At 42.5% G+C, this 22,699-nt stretch overlaps 1 protein-coding gene and 1 long non-coding RNA gene across 3 annotated transcripts in view; one reads left to right on the top strand and one right to left on the bottom strand.

Annotated features, from left to right (window-relative positions):
- The window catches only part of PCSK5 (proprotein convertase subtilisin/kexin type 5), a 247,790-nt gene extending 229,615 nt beyond the window's left edge, over nucleotides 1-18,175 (bottom strand). For both annotated transcript variants that reach the window (XM_056325218.1, XM_056325216.1), the window contains exon 1: nucleotides 17,466-18,175. In XM_056325218.1, the coding sequence (XP_056181193.1) occupies nucleotides 17,466-17,663 (198 nt within the window). In that variant the 5' untranslated portion in view covers nucleotides 17,664-18,175. The remainder of the gene's footprint in view (nucleotides 1-17,465) is intronic.
- Nucleotides 18,176-18,254: 79 nt separating this feature from the next.
- Nucleotides 18,255-21,811, top strand: LOC130142817 (uncharacterized). The gene is made up of 3 exons (XR_008819532.1): nucleotides 18,255-18,768; nucleotides 19,206-19,265; nucleotides 21,257-21,811. It is a non-coding gene; the product is annotated as an uncharacterized LOC130142817 (long non-coding RNA).
- The last annotated feature ends 888 nt before the right edge of the window (nucleotides 21,812-22,699 follow it).

The following is a 22,699-nucleotide window of genomic DNA, read 5'->3' as shown; positions in this document are numbered from 1 at the left end:
TAGCTTTATTCTAATACATGCTAAATCACACTAAGATTTATTAATTTAATCTACCCTACTATACAGGATGAACAATCCTTCCAAAGAGGATTGTGACATCTTTTTTTGATTATATATTCATATAAATCCTGTGGATATTGGAATGAAGACCTTTCTGCCTTATTGAGTTCTGAGAGGGGGAGAGGTTAGCTGATTTTCTCCAAAATAAAAATAAAGCTTAATTATATTTGATTACAAACAATGCTGCTTCTAAAAGTACAGGAAAAGATTATTTAAGACAAATCATAAAAAGAGAAATTCCCAAAACACCTGTCAGGTAAATAAAGACAATGAAAAGCTGCCTGAGTAAAGACCAGGTAAAAATGAAGTTCAAGTCTTACATGGGTGAGCAGTGAATAGAATTGTGTGACATATGCCACAGGTCACACAAGACCACAGTGAATATATATCCCTTTCAAAAATTAGGGCAGAAGCAAACCCTCAGCCTGGCCCCTAACTTTCTCTGTTGCAGCTCTGAGAACAAGAACATGCATCGATCTGTACAGGAGCACAAGAGCTGGCAGCCCTCCTTGAATCTGAACTGTACTGTGCATTGGTACCCTCCGAACGCTTGCTATGTAGTACCACTTTGTGGATAACTGGCTAGCTGAAAAAGTTCACATAGACATAGTCCAGCTGGCTGGACAAAAATGCACATCGCTCTCAGCTTACCTGAAGTAAAGCAAAAATACACTACCCTTGGCTGTTCTTGTTACACAGTAACAGGAAGGTTGCGGTGGGAAAAGAATGTTGCAGGTGGGAACAGATAACTACAGAAGAGAAACTAGGGGCGGGCTTGGTATTTAGGCAACTAACCAATAATGAGCTTAACTTTTGTAATATGTATGAGCTAATTATAACAAGGCATAAAAGGTGACTGTAAGGCACAATAAACGAAGTCTGCTGATCACTCATATTGAGTGACTGTGTCTTCCCTCCGTCGCGACACCACTTCCCCAGAGACAAGGGCATACAAATATGCCCCTCTGTGAAGTTAAGAATGAATAAAATATGAGAAATGGACACTGTGTTGATTGTTCAAACATTAAATTGAAGGAAATCTCACTATAGTACTTGAAATCTTTCTTTTAAAGTCAGTAAGGAAGAGTAGTCTCTAAGACTGATAAAAGGTTGTGACTATTTGCACAATGTTCAAATAAGCAGCCAAAAAGTAATGAACAGAGTCCTTTATTATTGGGGGGATGGGGGGGGTGGGGGGGGTGGGGGGTGGGGAGTGTGTGTGTGTGGGGGATGTCTGTGTGTCTGTGTCTGTGTGTGTGTGTAAGGTTTTTGTTTGGTCTTCCAACAAATACATTAACCTAAAAAACTTGGTGGGAGATGGAAAAGGAAGCCATTTCCACAGCTGTCACATGAAATGTTACAATTAAAGTACAACGATGGGCATTAATAACTGCAACCCCAGTTCCACTGCAGGCTTCACCTAAGGGGACATCACGACAATTGCCAAGTTCATGTCCCTATCAAATAAAGGAATGCAAGGTTGCTCAGCAACCTGTGACCATGGGTTTTTAGTTCCAGGGCAACATCACACATTTCATGAAAATTGTCAAAAGGAAATCAGTAAGTGCCTTCATTCCCGTTAATCTTTTGTATTGCTTCTTTTCAATACAGAAAGCAGTGCAATGTAAAGTGGTAGTTCATGCATCTTTTTGTGAATCCCAGCCTTACTTCTGCAAGTAAAAATGAACTAACAAAGTGTATTTTTTTTCTGCTCTATGAACAAACTTAACCTCTGCAATATTTCAAGTGACTTCAGCACAGTTATACATTGCAAGTTCAAGCCATAACAAACACTGTTTGTATCTGCAAAGAAGTTGTTAGGCAGTACGGTAATGTTCCTTTCAGTAAACAGCCTCCGCAATGAAGCCATCAAGTAAGAAACAAATACCTTTAACATTTTGAGGGGTCAACTAAATTGCCACTGCTTTCCAGTATCTTTTTTCCCTTTCCTAACTTACTACTCTGTAATTTAAAATATCTAAATGATATACTGCATCACCCAAAATTACCTTTGTCACTATTCTATTGACTTCCAATCCTATTTCATGTTGTATCACTGAACAAATGTAAAATGACTGGAGAATGAAGATGGATACCCATGCAGTATCATGAATGTTTACTTGAGTATATTATTAAGCAAACCAAACTACCATATTCCATGGTATTAGCTACTCCAGACTCCAAGGATTACTGTTTCTTCATAATCTATACTCTCTGATATGTAATTAGAATAAAGCATAAGAATGAGGCTTGACAAAGTTCTAACACTATTTCAATCCTGCAAACAGCATAAAAAGTATTTAAGAAATAGGGTTTATTTTTTAATAAACTACAGAAAGAGAAGTTTCACAGCGAAGGATGTTCATATTCATTTCCTTTTAAAATCTCAATCAAGAAACATTTAATAACCATCGTCCCTGTCCTGAAACTTCTAAACACCCACCCAGTTCCAGTGGGATCAAGTCCCTTCTCATTTACAAAACCATAAATCAGAAATAACTCTGTTGAGGCTAATGGAATTTAAAAGTCTTAAATCAAGGGCAATCAAATCTAATGGGGTTACCTGCACGAGTAAAAGATTTAAGAACTGGGCACCAAGTTAGATACACTGTTCTATCTCTATCCAGTTATTTAAACATCAGCATAAAACTCTTAAGCACATTAATAGCAAGAGAGTTTATAACATTCAAAATGACTAATGCAGTTACGTACAGTAGTCATACTGTTTCCAGCGAACATTTATATTGCCAGCAATAAACCTTTTCATGCTGTACTTTGTCTTACAAATCTGAATTCAGCTCTTATTGGTCATAGTAAATACAATGTTTTCGTTTAACTGACTTTCTCATGAGACTTCATTTAAGCAATTTCCTCCTCTATCACCAATATAATTTACTGAAGAGTAATAAAGAAGTGACTCATGGGAATACCTAGGACTGAGTTAAGTTCATCTATGTGGTGCATGTAGGCACTAAATCCAATGCTGTGTTACAGTGAACTAGATCATACTTCCTCAACTTTGTGCTGTATCACAGTCTGGTGATCTTCTATCTGTACAACATGCTTAACCAACAGAGAGAAGTAAGCAACATGTCCAGAACCAGGCACAATGCTGATATATTCACCTATCTTACTTTGTTAACGCTACAGCTGTACTAAAGTTCATACATTTTTTGTGTATAAGTTAGGTTTGCCAGTATCTATTATTTATATAAGCAAGTCCCCACACCCACATGTAATCTCTTTGTTATTTATAAGACAACTTGAGCAACAACTATTCAATATGAGTAACAGTTTCTGGTGAAGATCTTATTGTTTCCTAAGCTTAATAGCATGAAAACAAAAAAATTCTCATTTTGACAGGACCTAAAGATACACATAAAAAAAAAAGCAAGTAAGCAAGCAAACGAGACCAAAAAATAATCCCCAAAATGATCGCGTTACGTAGCATTCAAACCTAGTAAGAAAGAAAACAGCGATATCATCATAACTAACGTTTACTGAGGATATCAAAGCAGTATTACAGCACACCAAGGGACTGTTAATTCTAGTGTAGTCATGTAATATTCCACTGAAAGTAGCTATTTGCAATGACAACAAAAAAAGGTAACATATTAATTCAGATATAGGTAGGTCTCTCCTGCTGTACCAGCTTCCACAGTGCTAGAAGAGCAATCACAGTTCAATTCAGCTTTCACTGGAATCTGTGGGATTATCCACTGTATTTAATGGGAGCTGCAATAAGCATTTAATGAAGAAAGAATTTTTTTTTTATTAAATCCAGACCTCAGTGATGCCTACATTTTAGACTGTTAGCACCCTCATGTCTAGGTTCATATACCAGCTTCTAAATTACTTCAGACTACAGAGAAAAGTCAAAAACTGATATCCAATTCAAGATGAAATACCTAAATTTACTAAAACCAATGAAAAACAGGTCACAGCTTCCACACACTGTCCAGTTCACACTTTTAAAGAATATTCCTTGGTGGCCTTCTTGTTTGGAGAGAAGAATCTTACAACCTGAGGGATGAACGAATGCTTAGCTCTGTACCTGAAACTAGATTTTCTTGGGGAAAGCAGAAATTTTCTGCTCCATATTTGTTTATTATGTTGGTGTTAAATATATGAAACCAAAATAGTGAAATAGGGAAAAGCCATTCAGTTAGAATGGTAGCAATTAATTGGGTAAACCCATGTATTCTTCTTTAAAAACAGATTTGCATTTCCATTTTGAAATATTTGTTTTCATGTCAAGTAAGTCATACAAGATCTGAAACATCAGGAGATTAATACAGATTCCAGCCACCACTAGAACTGCTCACGGTGCAGTTAAGTGTGTCAGATTAATACTTGTAATTGCCAGGCAAGAAATGGAAATGACTTAAAATTCACAAAATGGGAATGGTATTTATCTGCAAGAAAGCTTTGAAAAGAGCGATCTGTTGAGACGGTAGAACCATTTATTGACAAGACCTGTGATGCCAACACAGTCCAGAGCCCCTTTAGGTCACAGGATGGTTAACTCTTTCAGAAAGCAAGGCTCATTGACCCTGTTTAATTCCAGTTAACAGTTTTCCCAGGCATTGACTTTGTGATTTGTCAGTTGGCCACAAGGTCATCTACTAACCTGATAATTATCAGGATGAGCCTGTTCACTGACAATGGACATTTAAACTTCTCTGAGCTGAAACAAATTTATTGCTTGAAGTGACAGGCAGAAAGGAGTAATGACAGTAATCCAGAGATGAGCATCTGTCAAGAGTGTCAAGGAAATCCCAGATATTGTCATACATGTTCTCTCTAGGAATGATCATGTACTTCAAATAGGTGTGAATAAAACCCTACTAATGCACTTTCAACCCAAGGAAGGAGAATGATTTGCCTTACAATGGAACAAAAAGGAATCCTTCAAGAGGAAAACCAAAAACAGAATTGTAGTTAATACTGTTATGCTAGGTAGGGCTAGAGCTGCTGTTGTGTAGTAGTGATGGAACACATCTGGTCTGTCAGACTTTCTGATACAATTGAGGCAGATACAAATGCATTTCTAATATTCATACTAAAAGGCTATTGAGACCTTTACAATCTCCAGCTGAAGATTTTGCTGAGCTAAATTTCAGAGACTCTCTTTGAAGTCCAGAGGAAGAAGTGTTTTTCTTCAAAAGCAGAAAAAGCTAATCTAAGCTGTAAAACCACTGTTCAGGTGTCTGCATTGACTCCACTCCACTCCCAACTGGTAAAATTACTCCCCCTTGCACAGGACAGTTCTTGGTTGCTCAAGAGAAAACAGAACTTATTCTGAAGTCCATTCCTGCAGGAAGCAGCACTACTCATTTCCAAGAGGAGTAGGGGAACTTTCTCAGCTTAAAGCCCTGCTATGTTTGGCTCACCGGAGCCCAGCACACTCCTGAAGTATCAATATTTTTTTTCAGAGTTCAGTATTTCATTAATTTGTTTGCTTCAATTCAGCTCAGATGGGTTAGTTGAGATACAATACTTGAAGTAAAAATATTCTGCGGTCCTGAGTGTGGAAGGAACATGGAGAAACAGCTGAATAAAACCATGCAGTAAATTGAAGTAATTGAAAGCAATAGGAGCAGTGGCTTGAAACCTTTCCCTTAAGAAACAGATTTCACATTTCAAGACAGCTGGGTGACAAATGTGATGTCAAATTTTAAAAGGAGATCTGAAGCACTATAGACTTGCAACTCACTACTAAGCAACTGAGTAGGAACTAAGAAAGAAGATAATTAACAGACACTTGGATAAAAAATTACCACCTTGGAAATTGTTAAACAGAGGAAACTTCTGTCTTACAAATTTATTAGTGTACTTTGAAGAACTCAAGCATATTGATAAAGATGGGAAGATAGACATACTGTTGTTTGACTTCCAAAAGGCTTTCAACAATGTCCTTCACCAACAGCTTTTAAGAATTCAACATATAGTGCCATAAGGTCTTTGCAGAAGTAAGCAATCAGTTAAAAGACTGAAAACAAAGCTTAGGAGTAATTTGTTATTTATTAAAAAGCAATTAACTTCTTACAATGGACAGAGGTTCCTGCAGGAGTTCTGCTGGGGTCCATGGCAGAACCTCTACTGGGACCCACACTACTTCATAAAAATAACTACATGTATAAGGGAGTGAGCAATGAGGTGTACATGCCAGCTGTTGTTAACAATCACAGATGTAAAGACTGGCTGACTGTGCATCAGCCACAGAAGGACCCTGCAAAACCGAATAACGACAATAAAATGGCAAATGAATTCCAATGTAGACAAATACCAATGAAGTGATGTACAAACCCAACCTCACACTAAAATGAGCTGTTTTGACCTGCCCAGTACCGCTGAGGAGTGATGATCTCGGGGTTATGGCAGACTTCCATGGAAACTCAGCTCAGTAGAAGTCCCAACAGCAAATGACATAATAGACATGATCAATAAAACTATGGAGAATAAAGCAGAAAACACAACACTGTAAGAATAATCCACTGTTTTGCCACACTTTAAATACCATGTGCAGTTCTAGTCCCCCTATTCAAAGACAGCATAAAAGAGCTGGGAAAGTTTCAAAGTGGGAGAAGGATGCACGAAGATAAAGCACACCCTCTGTATGGGGAATACCTGGGTAATATAAGACTTTTCAGTCTAGATATGACATAATTTAGGGGAAAATATCAGAAATCTAAAAAAACGTGTAAGAGCAGACAGAGAACAGCTTTCACCATCTCTTTCAGTAGCCATCAAAGAAAGCTGGTAAGTAACAAGCAAAAGAGAGGTGGTTTTTCATGCAGTGAAGTAGCAAACATTTTAAATCCTTGCCAAAGAATATTGTGGATGCTGAAAGTTTACTTTTATTTGAAAGACTGGACAAGCATCTGAACCAAAAAGAAACCCCCAGAAAACCTCGAGAATTTCTTAGTACACAGAAACCATATCCATCTCAGGCATTCTCCCGAGCTGAAGGGAGTGTTAGGGAGAAGCATGTTCATTCTGTCCCACAGACAGTAACTTAACACCACTGCCATAGGCAGGAGCTAGGTGATCTTCTAACTGACCCAGAACGGCCTTGCATGCTTGTGGCAGTATTTGACTAAAGGCTGTTCACGTGAACAGAAGTGTTCTAGGAGCTACTTCTCTATGCCCTAGTTGTCATACTACTGGCTTCAGAGGTGAGACACAGTGCACATTCTCCTTCCTGTTCTAAGATATCAGGTTATGCTCTACAAACAAAAGCTCAATAAAAGCAAACAAAATGTTTTCTAGGTTTATCCAGAGGAGAGGCTACATGCTACTATTGATTAAGCTAAATATTTTAAAAAGGATAACATTTTCTAATTCTAGGCTTGAATTTCAGCCATGCAGCACTACTCAGCAACACTTTCACTGCCCACTAAGCACTCTTGCACAAAACCTAGTGGTTTTATTCCAGTTTGAAGCAGAATAACTAAGAGAATGTAGCAAAGGTTTTAATTGTGACTTGTAACGTCTCTGTAAGTTCTGTTTGGTCATGGAAAACAAACATAAATGAGACCTATTCCCTGGCGGCACAAAAATGTCTCTAAAAAGAATTTAAAAAAAAAAAAGAGAAAAAATTGTAATGACCAAAAATGGCCTCTTGTTGATGGCCATCCCTCATTTAGAACCATGCTGTCTCCCTGCTTCTATATGGAAGTGTCTGTGCTGAGATTTTTTTCTTTCCTAATTTGTTTAGAACTATATAATCCATATCATGCCCAGCTAACGTGCCTTTTCCAGTCTCATCTCCATCATACACCACCATGTAATCCACAAGAATTTCCACAACAAGCTATTCTGGCAGGATTTCATGGTGTAACTCTGATACTCTTCTGGACTTGCCAATATTTCATTCCAAAGAGTTTTTCATTCTGCAAGTATCAATCAAGTTAGGTCCAGCATGTTGCCAAATAATCAGTTACTGTCTTAAGCCATATCTCTGGCAAGCCGGATTCTGCTTCACCATATTTTGTTCTGTGTTTGGTAGGCGACAAAGAACATCACAGTTCTTCACTAGGAACCATATGATATATTCACATCCACGGTTGATATATGTATCCCCCCACTTTGTGATTTTTCAATTCATCATTTGGAGAAGAGAAAGATATACTGGTCAATCACAGAACACAGATGCAAAACATGCAAATACAATACCGGAAATATCTTGCCTGACAAAGCCTAGAGAATTATTTATGACATTGCAGAAAGTAGTGGGGAGGTTGCATACAAGCTGGTCATCATTTTCTGGTCAAGGCAAAGAGATGTCAATCAAAATACAGCAACCAGGATGACCACAGAGTGGGAAGCCTATCTTTTAATAGGAAAACAGAAGCTACAGAACAAGTGAAGGCTGGTTCCCCCTGAAAACATGCTGCGGAAACAGATGAGCCACATAAGCACAAGCACAGATATAGATTGGCCATGACTAAATTCAGTCTATAAGTTGGAAAACAGCACAGGAAAGGAAAACCAACACAACTTTCCAGACTGAGGACAAGTAACAAACCCACTTCTAAAACTGGTTAGTTTTAGATTTGTTTAAAACTGAGGTAAAAAGATCCATTTATGAGCACCTTAAGGTATATAATAGCAGTCACTGATGATCCAGTCCAATCCAATATCCTTGTGATTTTCATACTTATTTCGAGCTGATACTTTGCGAATTAAAAACTGCATCTATCTTCAAGTATTACTTAACAGTCCACTTTGAATTCCTGAAGTAGGGCACAAAATTAAACTATGCAATAGTAGGTCAAAACTATGTAAGTAACATTGATATAGCTGTTTATTACGGCAGGGCAGCAAATGACTACCTGACAGAGTTCCTCTAGAAACTGTTTTGGTCAATGTTTCAACTAGTGACCTGATTATTGGCATAAGAAAGACACCTATTATACACAACATGAAGAAGCAGACAGCTTCTGCAAGCGCATTGGAGGGCAGGAACAGAATTCAAAACAAACTGAAACTGTAAAACAAGGCCGGGGAAAATGGCAAGATTCAGCAAAGGCATACACAAAGTACTACACCTAATTAATAATTACCTACTGGATTAATTCAGGCTGGAGATCAATGGGCTAGGAATTTGTCAGAATCCACCTCTGAACTGTAGCAGACCACAAGCTGAACAAAGTCAACAATGGCATGCAGCTACAGGGCAGACAGGCACCGTAATGGGCTGCGTAAGTTGGAGTGCTGTCCTGAGGACAGCTGAAGGGATCCTTATGCTGTACTCAGCTGTAACACTTCAGCAGCTCCTTGCTCAAGCATATGAGGATCACTTAGAAAGACCATAGTCAAACAGTAAGACTGATACAGTGAAACAGTGAAAGCCTGACCTATGTGAAACAAGGGAAAGGACTGGGCTTGGATGAAGAAAGATAAAAGTGCATGGCAGGAAGAGTGGAACGCTACAACTTTTCTTGGTACTTTTTATCTTCATAAAGAAACAAGAAACGTGGGCTTTGAACTGCAGGATGACAGATACAGCTTAGACTTCAAGGTGGCAAAGAGGATAATGAGCCACTAGACTCCACCATGTCCTGGCACTGTGGAACTTCCTTACTGAAGACCTTTGAAAACTGGTTAAATAGATGCCAGAAAAGACGTGGGCATAAGCGATCCTCCTCAAGGGCACTGTGATGGACAAATGGATCTGTAGAGGTGTGCCCCTTGCCCTTCATTTCTACACTTGTCAGCCATTGTCAGCCAGAGGTATGTCATACCAGACATGATCACTGCCATACCAGAGGTATGATGCACTACTGATTTACCTCAGTATGTTTTACAGATTTCTTCTAGTTCTTCCATTTTATTATAGTCTGGTCCACTTCTTTATGCATTGTCTGAGACAGCAGTTCTCACAAACATTGCCATTTGTAAGTTGGGCTTGCAACTAATTGTTATTCTTAAAAGTCTAATTGAGTGTGTGTTTGCCTAAGGGCTTTAAATAAAAAATCATCACATAATTTGTAGCTTGACTGCTATGCTGTTAAACAAGATTCTCATCTCTTCTTATTTTGTAACAACATACAAAGAATATGAGATTACCTCTATCACGGGAACCCATTTGGCACATCCTTTTCTTCATCTGACTCCTAATGAAAGCTCACATCTAGCAATAGTAAGCTCTGCTCTCTCTCCCTCATCTCTCTCATTGCACAGACAAGGGAACTACGGCTAAGTATGAAGTAATTAGCCATGGCATACCCTCTGTACTCTCCAATATGTGCTGGTTTTCTGGTTTTGTGGCATGTGAGCATTTGCAAGAATGTTATTTCAGTGCTTATGTTTTCCAAAGATCTTTCTACCTGGTGGTTACTCTCTACCAGTCCCTAAATGTACTCCCTTCTGCCATGAATAGGAGAAAATTCAGTTTTCCTTGGTGTATTTGTGTAACCCCACTACATCTCCATGTGCATAAAGGTTAGAGTATATCTAGCTTTGATTCTTTTAATACTGTAGTTCTGGTACTTGCATCATTAATACTCAGTACTTCATTAAATTTATCCCAGGTATTAAATTTTAGTAAGACTATACTCTGTTTCAATGCTATGACCACACAGAATCTTAAGGGGCATGTCTCTTCTATTAACTGAGTATATTATTAATATGATGGGGTAGCTGAACTTTGCACAGAGAGCCCTACCATCCTGCTTTTCTGAGTCATCCATGTTAAGGTGGTGGAGATCAGGGTAGCAAACATCTGCCTTTGCTGAAAACAAGCTTGCTTTAGGCTTTTTATCTTAAAATAACCTCCCTTTTCTCTTAACCGAATGCTTTTTTCCTAGTCTTCCAATTTCAGCTACTTAGTTTGCAAAATTTCCTTTTGCCTCCCATCAGGAATAGATTTGGAAAATGGAAAAGAGACATTCCTCTCATTCTTTCTAATCAATTGATCTTGTTACACATCTTCTCTGTGCCATCACTGGGACCTCAGGTTTGAAATGAACTAATATTTATTAAATTTTTGTGTGATTTGCTGGCTTTAAATCTATAAACTCCCAATAAATAAGTAAAAAAACCTCAACCCAACAATAACAAAAAAACCCACCCAAAAAACAACCAAAGAAAAACCTTCTGGCAAATCATATCAGCATTTATTTTGTCTAAAAAACACATCTGTATATCTAACAGTGATTCCTGGGTCACACCTTAAGCTTCTCACTTAGGTGTCTTTTGGCAAACAGTATGTATTCCTTGCAGGAAGAAAATTGCAGGGAAAGGGTAGTCCCTCATTTGCCAAGGGTGGGGAGTAGGCCACTAGACCTTGGAAGAGATGAGGAAAAAAAAAAATTACTGGAAAAATACAACTAGGAGAGTGAAGATGTGATCTGGAAAAGTGCTGACCCATCCTCGGCCCCTCCCTAGAATTAAGAATGAAAAAGGAACAGAAGGATCAAAAGTTTACTCCTATACTAACTAATACAACTTTTCTGTCCCTTGTTGGAGCCACAGGTAAGACATCTTTATCTTTTCCATTCTTTCATCATCTTTGGGTATCAGGTGTTTGTTTCTCCCACTCTACTGCACATTCAATGAAAGTCCGCTGCCTGAAAGAGAAACTCCTGGCACATGATGACAGCAACCTGAAACTGATGATGCACCACTTTCTAGAAAGGCACAAACCTAGAAAAACTTCCTTACTTTGAAGCCCACACATTTCAAATTAAAATAAGCTTATGTGCCCAGAGTTAGTTATTGAAGCTCCTCCTCTTTTATCCATATAAATGAAGAAACGTGGGGAAAGTCAATAGCTCAAGAGCACAAAAGCTTTCAGCACTGGAGCCCAGAGTAGCATTCCCAACTTCTCAGATGCTTTACAAGTCATCCCTCTGTAAGCTGCTGTTCCTTTCTCCAGTCTGTTGAGAATATTTTACCACCAAACTAATGAGAAGTTGTGTTTACAAGAAATGAGGAAATTCATGGGAATCAAGGTGACATATAAGTATACCTTAACTTTCATGGCTGTATCAAGAGAAAGCTTCCTTCTTTCACTGTATAGTAAGGAATTTCCATGCTATCAATACAGTCATAATATTTATACCAATTGTACAATGCTACACAGACTATATGTTTAACCCTGAACAGCTGCCAACAGTGAAACTTTCTCAAAAGTCAGTGACAGATGCTTTGCTCTAAGAGAAAGGTCTGCTTAGTGCAGCCACTGCAAAACAGAAGGGTAAAATATGTCAGCAAGGAGCTGCTGGGGGAGGCATTATATTGCTCCACCCACCGTGTAACTTATAACAGCTCCTCGACTGCTTTGCATTATACTTACTTATCATACTCCTAGAGGGTTCACTAGTGCAGACTACTTTCTTAAAAGAACCATGCAAAAATAACAGAGGCAACCTTTTCATGAGGCAAGGATTTGCTCCTTAAAGAAACACTAATTGCATTTCAAGGGCAGGCCAGAAATACCTACAATACATAGTAAAAGGACAAAAAAAAAAGTCTACTCTATGCATTTAAGTTCTGATATTACATGCCTGTGCTAGTTTAACGCCCAATGAAAGAGGATTTGGGGCTGATTCCTTTGTAGATTAGCTTTACTGTGTTTGCTCCATTGTCTTCGAAGCAGCTATGGTTATGTCACAGAAATCACATTACTAGTAACCATGTACTTAAGCCTAAAGTTATGGGACAGGCCTTTAAGAGGCCTTAAGTGAATGTCTGTTAATTTAAGTGTCAGCTCAAGTGGGCCCTACTGTCCAAATCAGAAGCTCCAACCTGGTGGCACTAAGTACCACAATCAAAATCACTGACTTTCTGAAGGGTATCCTGCCCACTTGTTTCAGCCAGTAACGGGATCTACTGCCTCTTTTCTTCTGATGTGTAACCTTCATTCAGTCCTGTGGGGAAAGAGTTTCCAACAGAAACTGAATAACAATTGATACAATGATAGGTCTAATTTGCCGGTCTACGCTTTTCCAAGCCATATATGAAGAAAATTAATGACAGTCTCACTAGACTTACTGCAAAAATTCAAGTATCTTTAAAAAAAACCCCACCAACTTCTATGTCTACTGTACACTTCACATTGGTAATGGTAAGCAAATACAGGATAAATGAGCTGTATGTTGGAGTAATTTGTAGGAAACAAGAACCAGAACACGTAGCTTGCAAAAACACGCAAGTAAAAGAAGATTCGTTCTCTGTAGCACCACGTCCCCTAAAAATTAATGGAAAACTCCTCTTTTCAATAAGAAGAGAACCTAAAGCTTCAAATTTCTGTAACAAGAGATGGAGATCACACAAGAAGTTTGAAAGCAACAGTTTACCAGAAGCTGTGAGTTGCAGGACTACTCAATTGCTTACCAGTAGGTGATCTCAAGGCCTGTTTTAACATCCCTTTCTGCCATCTATTTCTAACTTGTCCAGTCGTCCAAGTAGGCTTTGTAGCTTTCCTGTCATCACCATGGCAATGAGAATAGACATAAGAATTATTTCAAGACTTAAATGGATATTTGCCAAATCACAGGAGCACCACAAAAAGGGAAAGCTAAATTCTACCTGTTACTGTGAATGCACCAAAAAGAAAAGTGGGAGAAGGGATGTAGTCTGATTTTAATGGTTCACAGCCTTCCCGGGTCTACCATCTTGTCTCCACTGATCAACTTAGTATACCTTTCAATGACATTTTTTTCCACAAATACAACCCAAATGCTGCCTACACTCAATTGTTTTAATCCAAATCTACACTAAACTCTTCCACAGCACCTTGCGCCTCCACTCATTCAAAATTAACAGGGTGGCTGGTAAGAAGAGTAAGACCTTCAGAATCCCTCAGTTCTCCACTATTCCTTTCAGCTTTAAACATGTAAGTAACCGTTGTCAGAATACTCCTGGTTTGCATTGCTGCAACTGCACCTACTTGACTTTCATTTTTATACACAGTTTCACTATGTCTTATCTTGACTGTTTTAATTCCATTCTTTTTCTGGGTCATTTGTACCGATTTTGTTCTTTGGGACAGCCATAGTGGGATCTGGGCTTAGTTTTTGCACTTTCTTCTTAAAGATGAGCTCACAAATTTAATTTAACCAAAAATGTTATGCTTAATGCATTACACTAGGTTTTTAAAAATCTATTTCAGATGACTTTTGGATGTGTATTTTTATAAGATTTGTAATCTCCTCCTTTAAGCAGAAGTAAACAACTTAGCTTTGACTAACACTTGCAGCTTTAATTATAATCTCTCAGCTTACCTAGGAGAGATATTATCAGCAAAACCAAAGTTTAATTGTCTGGCCATAGCTGCCACAATACACAGACAATAAGCATGTGAAGTCCTGCCTCTAACAGAGAATTCTGCCTACTGGTTATCTCTTTCAGCGTTCTCACAGTGTATTCAGCTAAGAGGATGTCTTTCAACAACTCACACTAAGTACAGATTTTTAAATTGCTTGCAATTGTCTCTCAATAACAAACAGTAGATTCTTGCCCCATTCTTTGTTCCTTTGTACTTCCTGTTCTGTGTCAACTATCTTTCTGCTTTTCCAAATTACACAAAAAGCCCATTACAGGCAAATTTAACTCATTAGTCCAGATATTTCCTGACTTCTTTTCTCTAAAAGTTAATACCTTACTCCCTTTAACCATCTTCATCAAATGATACAATCTACAAAGAGTGATCGATAGCTTCACAGAAAACATTACATATTTTTTCATATATTTAAGAAACACAGTTACAGAACAATTTTACACAGGCTTTGAACCATATATTTACATATTAAACTATGTATGGTCAGACCACAGCCATTTGGACTCTGAATTCTCAAATTATAAATTCTATCTAGTGACCAGGTCAGTCTGATGAAAGTTTTATAAGCATGAGCTGGGAATAAAAGAACAGACATTAGACTGACCGCCAACATACTAACAAATGTGCTGTCAGAAAAATAGCATTTGGAGATGATTTTGCAATAAATTACCAGAAACTTAACACTGGCTATTGTAAAAAGATACCCATAAAAGGAAACTCTGCATAAGACTTTGTGCAAATGCACAACACTTCTTAGGGTGTCTAACTGCAATGGCAGAGGGCTGCACTCTATGCTGGCACGGCACAATGACATCTAGCACCCAGTTACTCCAATCCAAAATACATATAGGAAGCTCTGTGGAATGTCTTCACATATGCCCACCACCTGTTTCTTGTGGCTTCTTAAAGGCTGGTTACAGCCAGAAGATGAGGAATCTCCCATGAGTCTAGTTCATACTGTTACTGAAGTTTTCTTTCTCATGAATCTATCATTTAACTTTCTTATACTCATCTCCTACCTGCACTCTCTTTATCTGCATAACTAAGCAACAGTATTGGCTCCCTTCACACACGCTCTCTTTTCACTGGCATACCTGGTACTGTATTTTCCAGTTTTTCATTATTTATAGTCTCTATTTGCTCTCATTCCCATCGGTATACCTGATCAGTAATGTATCTATTATTAATATCCCATAGGTGTATACATGGCACTTTCACTGACACATAAGAAGCAATAGCGGCTTACTACACTCTTTACTTAATACATGAGGTTTGGATAACAGGGTATAAGAAAGCAGGCTCTGAGTTAGCCAGCTGGCTTGAAAAAAGACCAAAGGGGAAGAAGCACATCCTCCAACCGACTATATTGCTTATTTCGGCACTGCAAAGGCCCAAACAGGAATACAGAGAAACACCTTGAGCAAAAGATGCATGTAAGATATAAAGAAAGACATCAAAGCAAAAAAGTTTGCACTTGGATTCCTAAATGGCAATTTCAAGGCAGGCGTTCAATTTTGACATGAAACCTTCCTCCCGAACTTTTGTGCCTCCACCTGGGAATAACATTCCTTACCTGCCCAAGTGCTCCAAAAGAGAAGTCAGTATTCATGGTTTTTTTTAAGTAAGTGCATCTTTACACATTGTGTTTTGTGCTCCCTCAGTGTCATTTTCTGGCTTTACTTATGTAAATTATTTATCTAAACAGACTGCACAGTTCTTATTCAGACTTGCAATGATGGTGAACAGTTGAGATGCATGCTTCAAACTTTTGAGTAAACGGGAACTCATCTTACAACACAAATAATAATTGCATCTCATTTTGATCTGGTTGATGTAAAAGGCCCACTGTGTGAATGCACTGCATTTTTGTGAATCTCACGTATAAGATAAAGCCTTCTGTACCGGTAAATGCTCATTTCTAAACTTTCAGTTCTAAACCACTGTCTAGAAAGACTGTTCTTGGATGTTTGCACCCAAGTGTGAGGCAGAATTGTTTATTTTTTAGGCACTCACCTTGCTAAACCCTACATCTGCAACTCCTGTTTTCAGGATAACTCTCAGGAAAGCCTAGGATACTGGCCACAAACTCTGTCAGAAAAAGTGATCTTAGGACATTTCAAGCAGCAACTGTGCCTAGCTGTAGCAGGCGGGAGGACTTCCCAGCCTGATAGGATCCAGCGACAACCAGGTGTTTCCTCACTTGCAGTTCCCAGACCTGGATGGATGGATCCAAGCATTTTTCTCACAGCGTGATCCCGGCAACCCAGGCGCTTTCCAGCGAAACACTCACGGGGCTCCGCAGAGCCCAGGTGCTGCCCAACCGGCCGGGCGCGGGCCGGCGAACCCTGCCCACAGCGCCGGCACCCGAGACCCGACTGCTCCTCCCGCTTGCGCTCACACCGCACCCTGCGGAAAGCGAGCGGGCTGCGGGACAGCAGCGCGGGCCCGGCTCGCACCCTGCGGCAGCCCCGCGGCGGCCCCGGTCCGCACAGGCGCGCCGCCCTCCCCGGCGGCCGCCGAGCGCCCGGCAGCCGCCCCGGGGCACCGGGGCCAGCCCTGTCACCTTCTCCTTCCTCACGCACGCCCCGCCAGAAGGGGGGTCGGGACGCCCCCCGCGGCGGGCGGGCGGCCGCAGCTGCCACGTCCTGGCTGCCGGGGATACGGGCGCTCGCCGCGGGACGGGCTCCTCTTGCACTGGCGGTTTTTTCTTTGCAAGCGGGGCGGGAGGGTGCCCGGCGCGGAGCGCAAAGTTCAGCCGCCGCGGAGGCAGCGCTCTGCCGGGGCCCCCCGAGCCCCCCGCGGCCCGCGCCCCGCTCCGCACCTGGCCGCGGAGGGGGCGCTGCGGCCCCGGCCCCGGCCCCAGCCCGGCCCCTCCGGCGCGGTTCCCGCGTACCTGCCCCCGCGCATCACCTCCGCCGGCCCGCGGCGCTGGGGGGCTTCGCCGGCCGCCCCGCGGCGGGGCTGGGGGGTCGCGGGGCGGCCGCGGAGCTGCCCGTCCCTTGCCCTTGCCCGTGCCCCTGCCCCGGCAGCGCAGGGCGGCGGCAGCGGACCCTGCCCGCCCGCCTGCTGGCCGCGCCGCCGGCGCCCGCTCGGAAGTAGTTTTAAGGAGGGTTACCTGTCCTATATTGACGTATCCGTATTTGCTAGCTATCCTGTTGGCCTCCGGCAGCCCCCCAGCTATCCGCACAGCCCAGTGGTTGGTGTAAAGGCGCGTCCTGCAGGCGGGCAGCAGGAACCCCAGCACCAGGGTGAGCCGGCAGAGAAGGTCCCCGCCGCCTCCGCCTCCCCAGCAGCAGCGGCGTTTCCAGCCCATCTTCTCCTCCTCCGCACACAACCCCCACAAAACTTCTCCTTCCTTCTTCCGAGGCTCTTCTTCTCACCTCCGGGCAGCACCGGCGGCGTGTCCTCCGAAGTTACCCCGAGGAGGAAACTAGGAAGAGCTTGGAGTAGTGCATTGAACCGCCCGGGGGTTAAATGATGAGGGGTTGGGAATAATGGTTATGATCGTTGATTACTGCTGTTCCCTCCTCCCGCCGCTCTTCGGGGATTAAGTAACTTGCTTGGAAAGCTTCTCTCAGTTTCTGAGCGCCAGCTTCTCCCTCTGTCCCCAGCTACATGGGAAGTCGTCTTCTCCGCGGGAAGGAGGGCTCCTTCTCCCTCTCTCCGCGCTTCCCTCCCCTCTGACTTCCTTCCCCCTGCCAGCGATCTTCTGCCTCCTCTCCCGCGCCTGGATTTTCCTCGCTTTCCCGCTGTCCCTCTTGCCCGGGTCCGGGAGCAGCGCTGCTGCGGCGGCAGGCGATGTGTGAGTGTTGGCAGCTAGCGCCTCAGTTCACTCCGGCTCGGCCACCTCCCTCCCTCCTCCTCCTCCTCCTCCTTCTCCTCCTCCTCCTCCTCCTCCGCCCGCCCTCGCTCCCGCCCGCCCGGCAGCGCTGAGGGCCAGGGGAAATGGCAGCCGCGCTGGCCCCGTCCTCCGCCGCCCCCCGCGCCCCTGGGCCCGCGGCTGCCGCCGCCCCCACCGCCGCCCCCGGGCGCTGCCCCCTCGCCGCCGCCGCCCGGAGGCTGCTGCCCCGCCAGCGAGGCCGCGGGAGCCGCGGCGAGGTGCGAGGCCTGCGGCAAGGCCTCGTGCCCGGTCGGGGCCGCGTCCCCCCGGCCCTGCCGCTGAGGGGTGCGGGGGCGAGGGGGCCCCGCGGGTGAGCCCCGGATGCCCCGCTGGGCCGCGCCCGGCCAGCCGGCCCCTCGGGAGCGGGCACGCACAGCCCCAGAGCCGCCCTGCCAGCTGCCACGGGCGGCCCTTGCAGGGGTCTGCCGGCCGTTGTTTTGCAAACGCTGCGCAGCGTCATTAACGTTGAGCTGTCATCCAAAGGCCTCTCGTGGCCACCATGTTCAGAAAGAAAAGCGGGCAGCTGGAGCGTCAGCAGGTGAGTAGTGGTCCTGACAAGGAGCATGGCCATCGTGGTGCTACCTCATTCCCTGTCCCCCCTGTGTAGCGTGGCCACAGCTCCGGCCACCTTGCTGGGAAGCGCTTCCAGCAGCAGAGCACATGCGGACCTGGGAAGGATGCAGCTGGCCATGTGGCGGCCCAAACGCCACCTGCAACTGGAAGCTCCTGGCTGGTGCCAAAGAAACTCATGTTCACCCACACCCGAAGGGTCACTCAGCGGACTAAACCTTAGCCACCACATTGGCTTTGGGCAACCTGTAGAGCTACTCCCTTTTATTTGGAAATTAGAATATGGGTCTATAAAATCAAGGCCAACAGACCTACTGTGAGGATCCGTGACAGGTTGTGAGGGAGTTTGAACACGAGAAGTACTATTGTAATGTACTAATGTAAATGTGGGGCTTTTTTTTTCAGGGACCTAAGGCGTCCTACCAACACAGGCAGCCATCATTCTGTTTTTCATGGGGACATGAGGTATGAGAAGTTAGATGCTTTCCAGAAAGCCATACAGTAACATGGTGTGCCTTTTCGCCTCTCCCAATACCTAGGAGCACCCCCTGTGTTCCTAAATTTAAAACCACTCTTTTCCTAATGAAGTAGAAAACTTTAAAATGCAGACAGCCAAAACCACATTCCACTTCAAACCATTCTCTAAGTTCATTCATTTTCCCCTTAAACATCAGTATTATGTTAATGACTAATACCTCACATCCTCTGTTAGTTTTTGAAGGGGAGAAAGGGGGTAAATCCAGTCTCTACTTTCTTCTTTGTTCTGTTTCTCCAAAGATTTATTTGCCAGTGATAAGCTTTTCCCTGTCACTATTTTTTCCTGTAGTTTGCATTATCATGTGCTTAGTGTATGACAACATACTGGTTACTCCTGTCTGTAGATTCAAGATCTCAATGTGGCTCACCTTCCCTGGGATTTCATAGGTGATGGCTCACTGTTTAGCCGATCGTTCTTCTACTGAAACCACAATCAACACTCATCAAATTCAGCAGGAGCAGTGTTAGGCCAAGACATTAACATCTTACAGCTAATATTCTTAAATATACATTCATTGAATATGACATTAAAACTCCTCTAGCACTTAGCCCTCCTTATTGATTGGTTCAGTGATAATTACACAAGTCAGCTCTCTTCCTGTATCTGGAGTGCTTAAAGTATGTTTAATCATGAACGACCACCTTACTGAAGTACATAGCAATCAATGGGTCACAAAACCTGAATCTTGTGCAGTCTCAGTCTGTTTCTGTAAAGAGGATAAATCAAAAATCTATTTTCTGATCTTTTCTCAGTTAATTTTACTGTTGTTTTGACTGCCTTATTTCCTGGTATAGATGGTGGGTTTTTTTCTGGCACAAACTACAAGGAAAAAATAAAGCCATGCTGTCACATATCTACTTCCAGCTTGGCTTATATGACAGTATTTTATACACAGACACCAAAGCTACTAGGAATCAATCGGTAGACTTGGCAAATACATCATTGCCACCAAGTATCTTCTCCTAATGCTGCATTGCATCACATAGCCTGACAAAAATGTTGTGAAAGTTATGCAATACCTAAAAGCAGCCTCTGAAAAAGGAGGGACATAGTACCCAGAGGCAATTTTTCTATGATTAGTCCTCTTTGCTGAGGCCACAGATAGCAATCACAGCTACTGTGGGAGCACTTGGACATTGGTTGTAATGTGGAACATCTGATCCCTGCCACTGTGAACCCCAAACCGCAAGGTTTTGCCAAGTACCTCATCAAAGGCATATCCTTAGCCGGGACAGCTCCTTCCCACCCCCCACCCCCTCCCCACTCCCCTGCCAAAGGAAAAAAGGCTACAGCTCCTGCATTCCTAACTGGTGCCATGGTCTTAATTTAAGTTGTTCCTTCCTGACACAGCTAGGAAGTATGTATTCTGGTCACCAGGTGAGTGGAGAGAGCACTGAGGGGACTTCAGCATACCTGCTGTATGTGGACCACTTGTAGCTAGTAGCTGAGCCTACTTCTGTACTCTGTTGAAGGCCAGGTAGTTTTTTGTACACACCATGCTCCAGGGAAAGTTTTTTTCTCCTCTGAGTAAAGGCACCAAATTGGTCTGTTTCATCACTATTGTGACAACTTCTGCCTTTTACCTCTTACCCCCACACCAGCCTCTCTGCTATGATAAAAATAAATATCTGGCTGACTGCTAAAAATGCAAATTTCTATGTGTCTTATCTTGTCCTGGAGTCATTGATACTAATCCCTGACTCCCTTCTCTGTAGTTAGTTCCAAATGATTGTGATCAATGATTTGACCTCAGTCTCTGTTCTCACTTTCCTCCTATTTGATCTAATTGCCTCTCTTCTTGCTATTTTGCCTACCTAGTCCTGAAATTATTCTTTCCTTTCTAGTCCTTTCCCAGCCTGAAAATCTCTCTGGCTCACTAGCTTCAGCAGCCACTCTGCTATGCTGTGCTTCATTTCAGCTTTCCAGCACTTTTCTATGTGAGTTTTGGAGATCAGTGCACCAGAGATGTGTTCGGCACCCCAGGATCATAATTAAGGAAGAAACCACAGAGGACATATATATTCAAAGGAAGTGATAGCCCAAAGTCCTTCAGGAAGAAGTCCTGCAAGCAGATGTGCTGGCCACTGAAGACCTAATGGAGCAGAGAACATTTTCAGAAGGAACTAAGGGTACATGTTCTTCAGCTTTTGGAGTGAGAGAGTCTGGAGCATAGCAGATGAAAGAATACTCTTCAGGGAAGAGAAATCTTCAAAGAATGGAGGTTGTGTCAGGGAGTCATTTAGAGATTGCCTTAGAAAGACAGATAGTTTTGGTATCCAAAAGGAGTATTCAGATTTCCTTAGTTTCAACCGTAACTGTTTTTTATAAACAGTGCAGCTAGGTCACGACACCAGCCACCATACGATCCTATTTGTTGGTACACAGTTCTTTGATCTACAGTTTTCCATGCTTCAGGCTTGCCTCTGATTTTTTAACTTCAATTGCTTTTGAAAAGAATAAAGTTATTTTGGGGTTTTTATATATATAAATAAAAATGGTTTTGCACACAATCAATTATATTAGCAGTTTTTTCGTTAGCAAATACCTGCCTCCTTCTGCTTTGAAACAGGATGTGATCCTGTTTTGAGTACATCACTGCTCTTACGAAAGGCCACCTAGGTATGTCCAAATTTTAAGTGACAGTTTTCACCTGTACATTGGACACTTCTTTGCATTCAGCAGCCAGTACCTCAAGATTGCTTATACTTACTGGGCTAGCCTTTTAATGTTCCTAGTGTGTAGACTACAGGACCTGTACCCCTGTGTGCAGTCCACAGCAAAGCATGATTTCTGTGCAGCGATTGCTGTTTCCGCTTGTCAGTCACTGTGAGAGTGAGCACAATAATTGACAGCAGTCTTTAATGAGCCTTCTGGCAATGCAGAGGAGGAAAGCCTTCTGCCCTGAATGGAGAGAAGACAAGGAACAGGAACAGGATGGGTGAAAGTACTCAATTGGGATAAAGAGTCTGGGTCAGGAGAAAAGAACAGAAAGAAATTGGGACGGGGGTTTGGCAGAGCAGTCCTCTGCCCAGGGTGTGCTCCAGCCCAAGCACTGGATTTCCCCTGAGCAATTTAATGGCAGAAGTTCAGTGATTCACGTAAGGAAAAAAGGGCAGGATCCTTTTTTTCCTGTCTATTAGTAGTGAAGAAATAGAATTTGGATCTGGTCCTTGGAACAGGCATGATTCTGAGCTTTTCCTGATCACTGATAATTGGGCTGATACTGTCTCATACAGTTACCATGTGGATTTCATTTTATGAATAAGGCTGCACTGCATATTTTCCCATTCTGTTCACCTTGTGAGTTCTCTTACCTTTCCTTTTTTGATTGTGTTTATTGTCTCTTTTTGAAGGAATGGCT

This window comes from Falco biarmicus, chromosome Z (assembly GCF_023638135.1).
Source record: "Falco biarmicus isolate bFalBia1 chromosome Z, bFalBia1.pri, whole genome shotgun sequence".
Classification (NCBI taxonomy): domain Eukaryota; kingdom Metazoa; phylum Chordata; class Aves; order Falconiformes; family Falconidae; genus Falco; species Falco biarmicus.
Note: the sequence above shows the minus strand (reverse complement) of the source record. Positions and strands in the feature narration are given on the sequence as shown.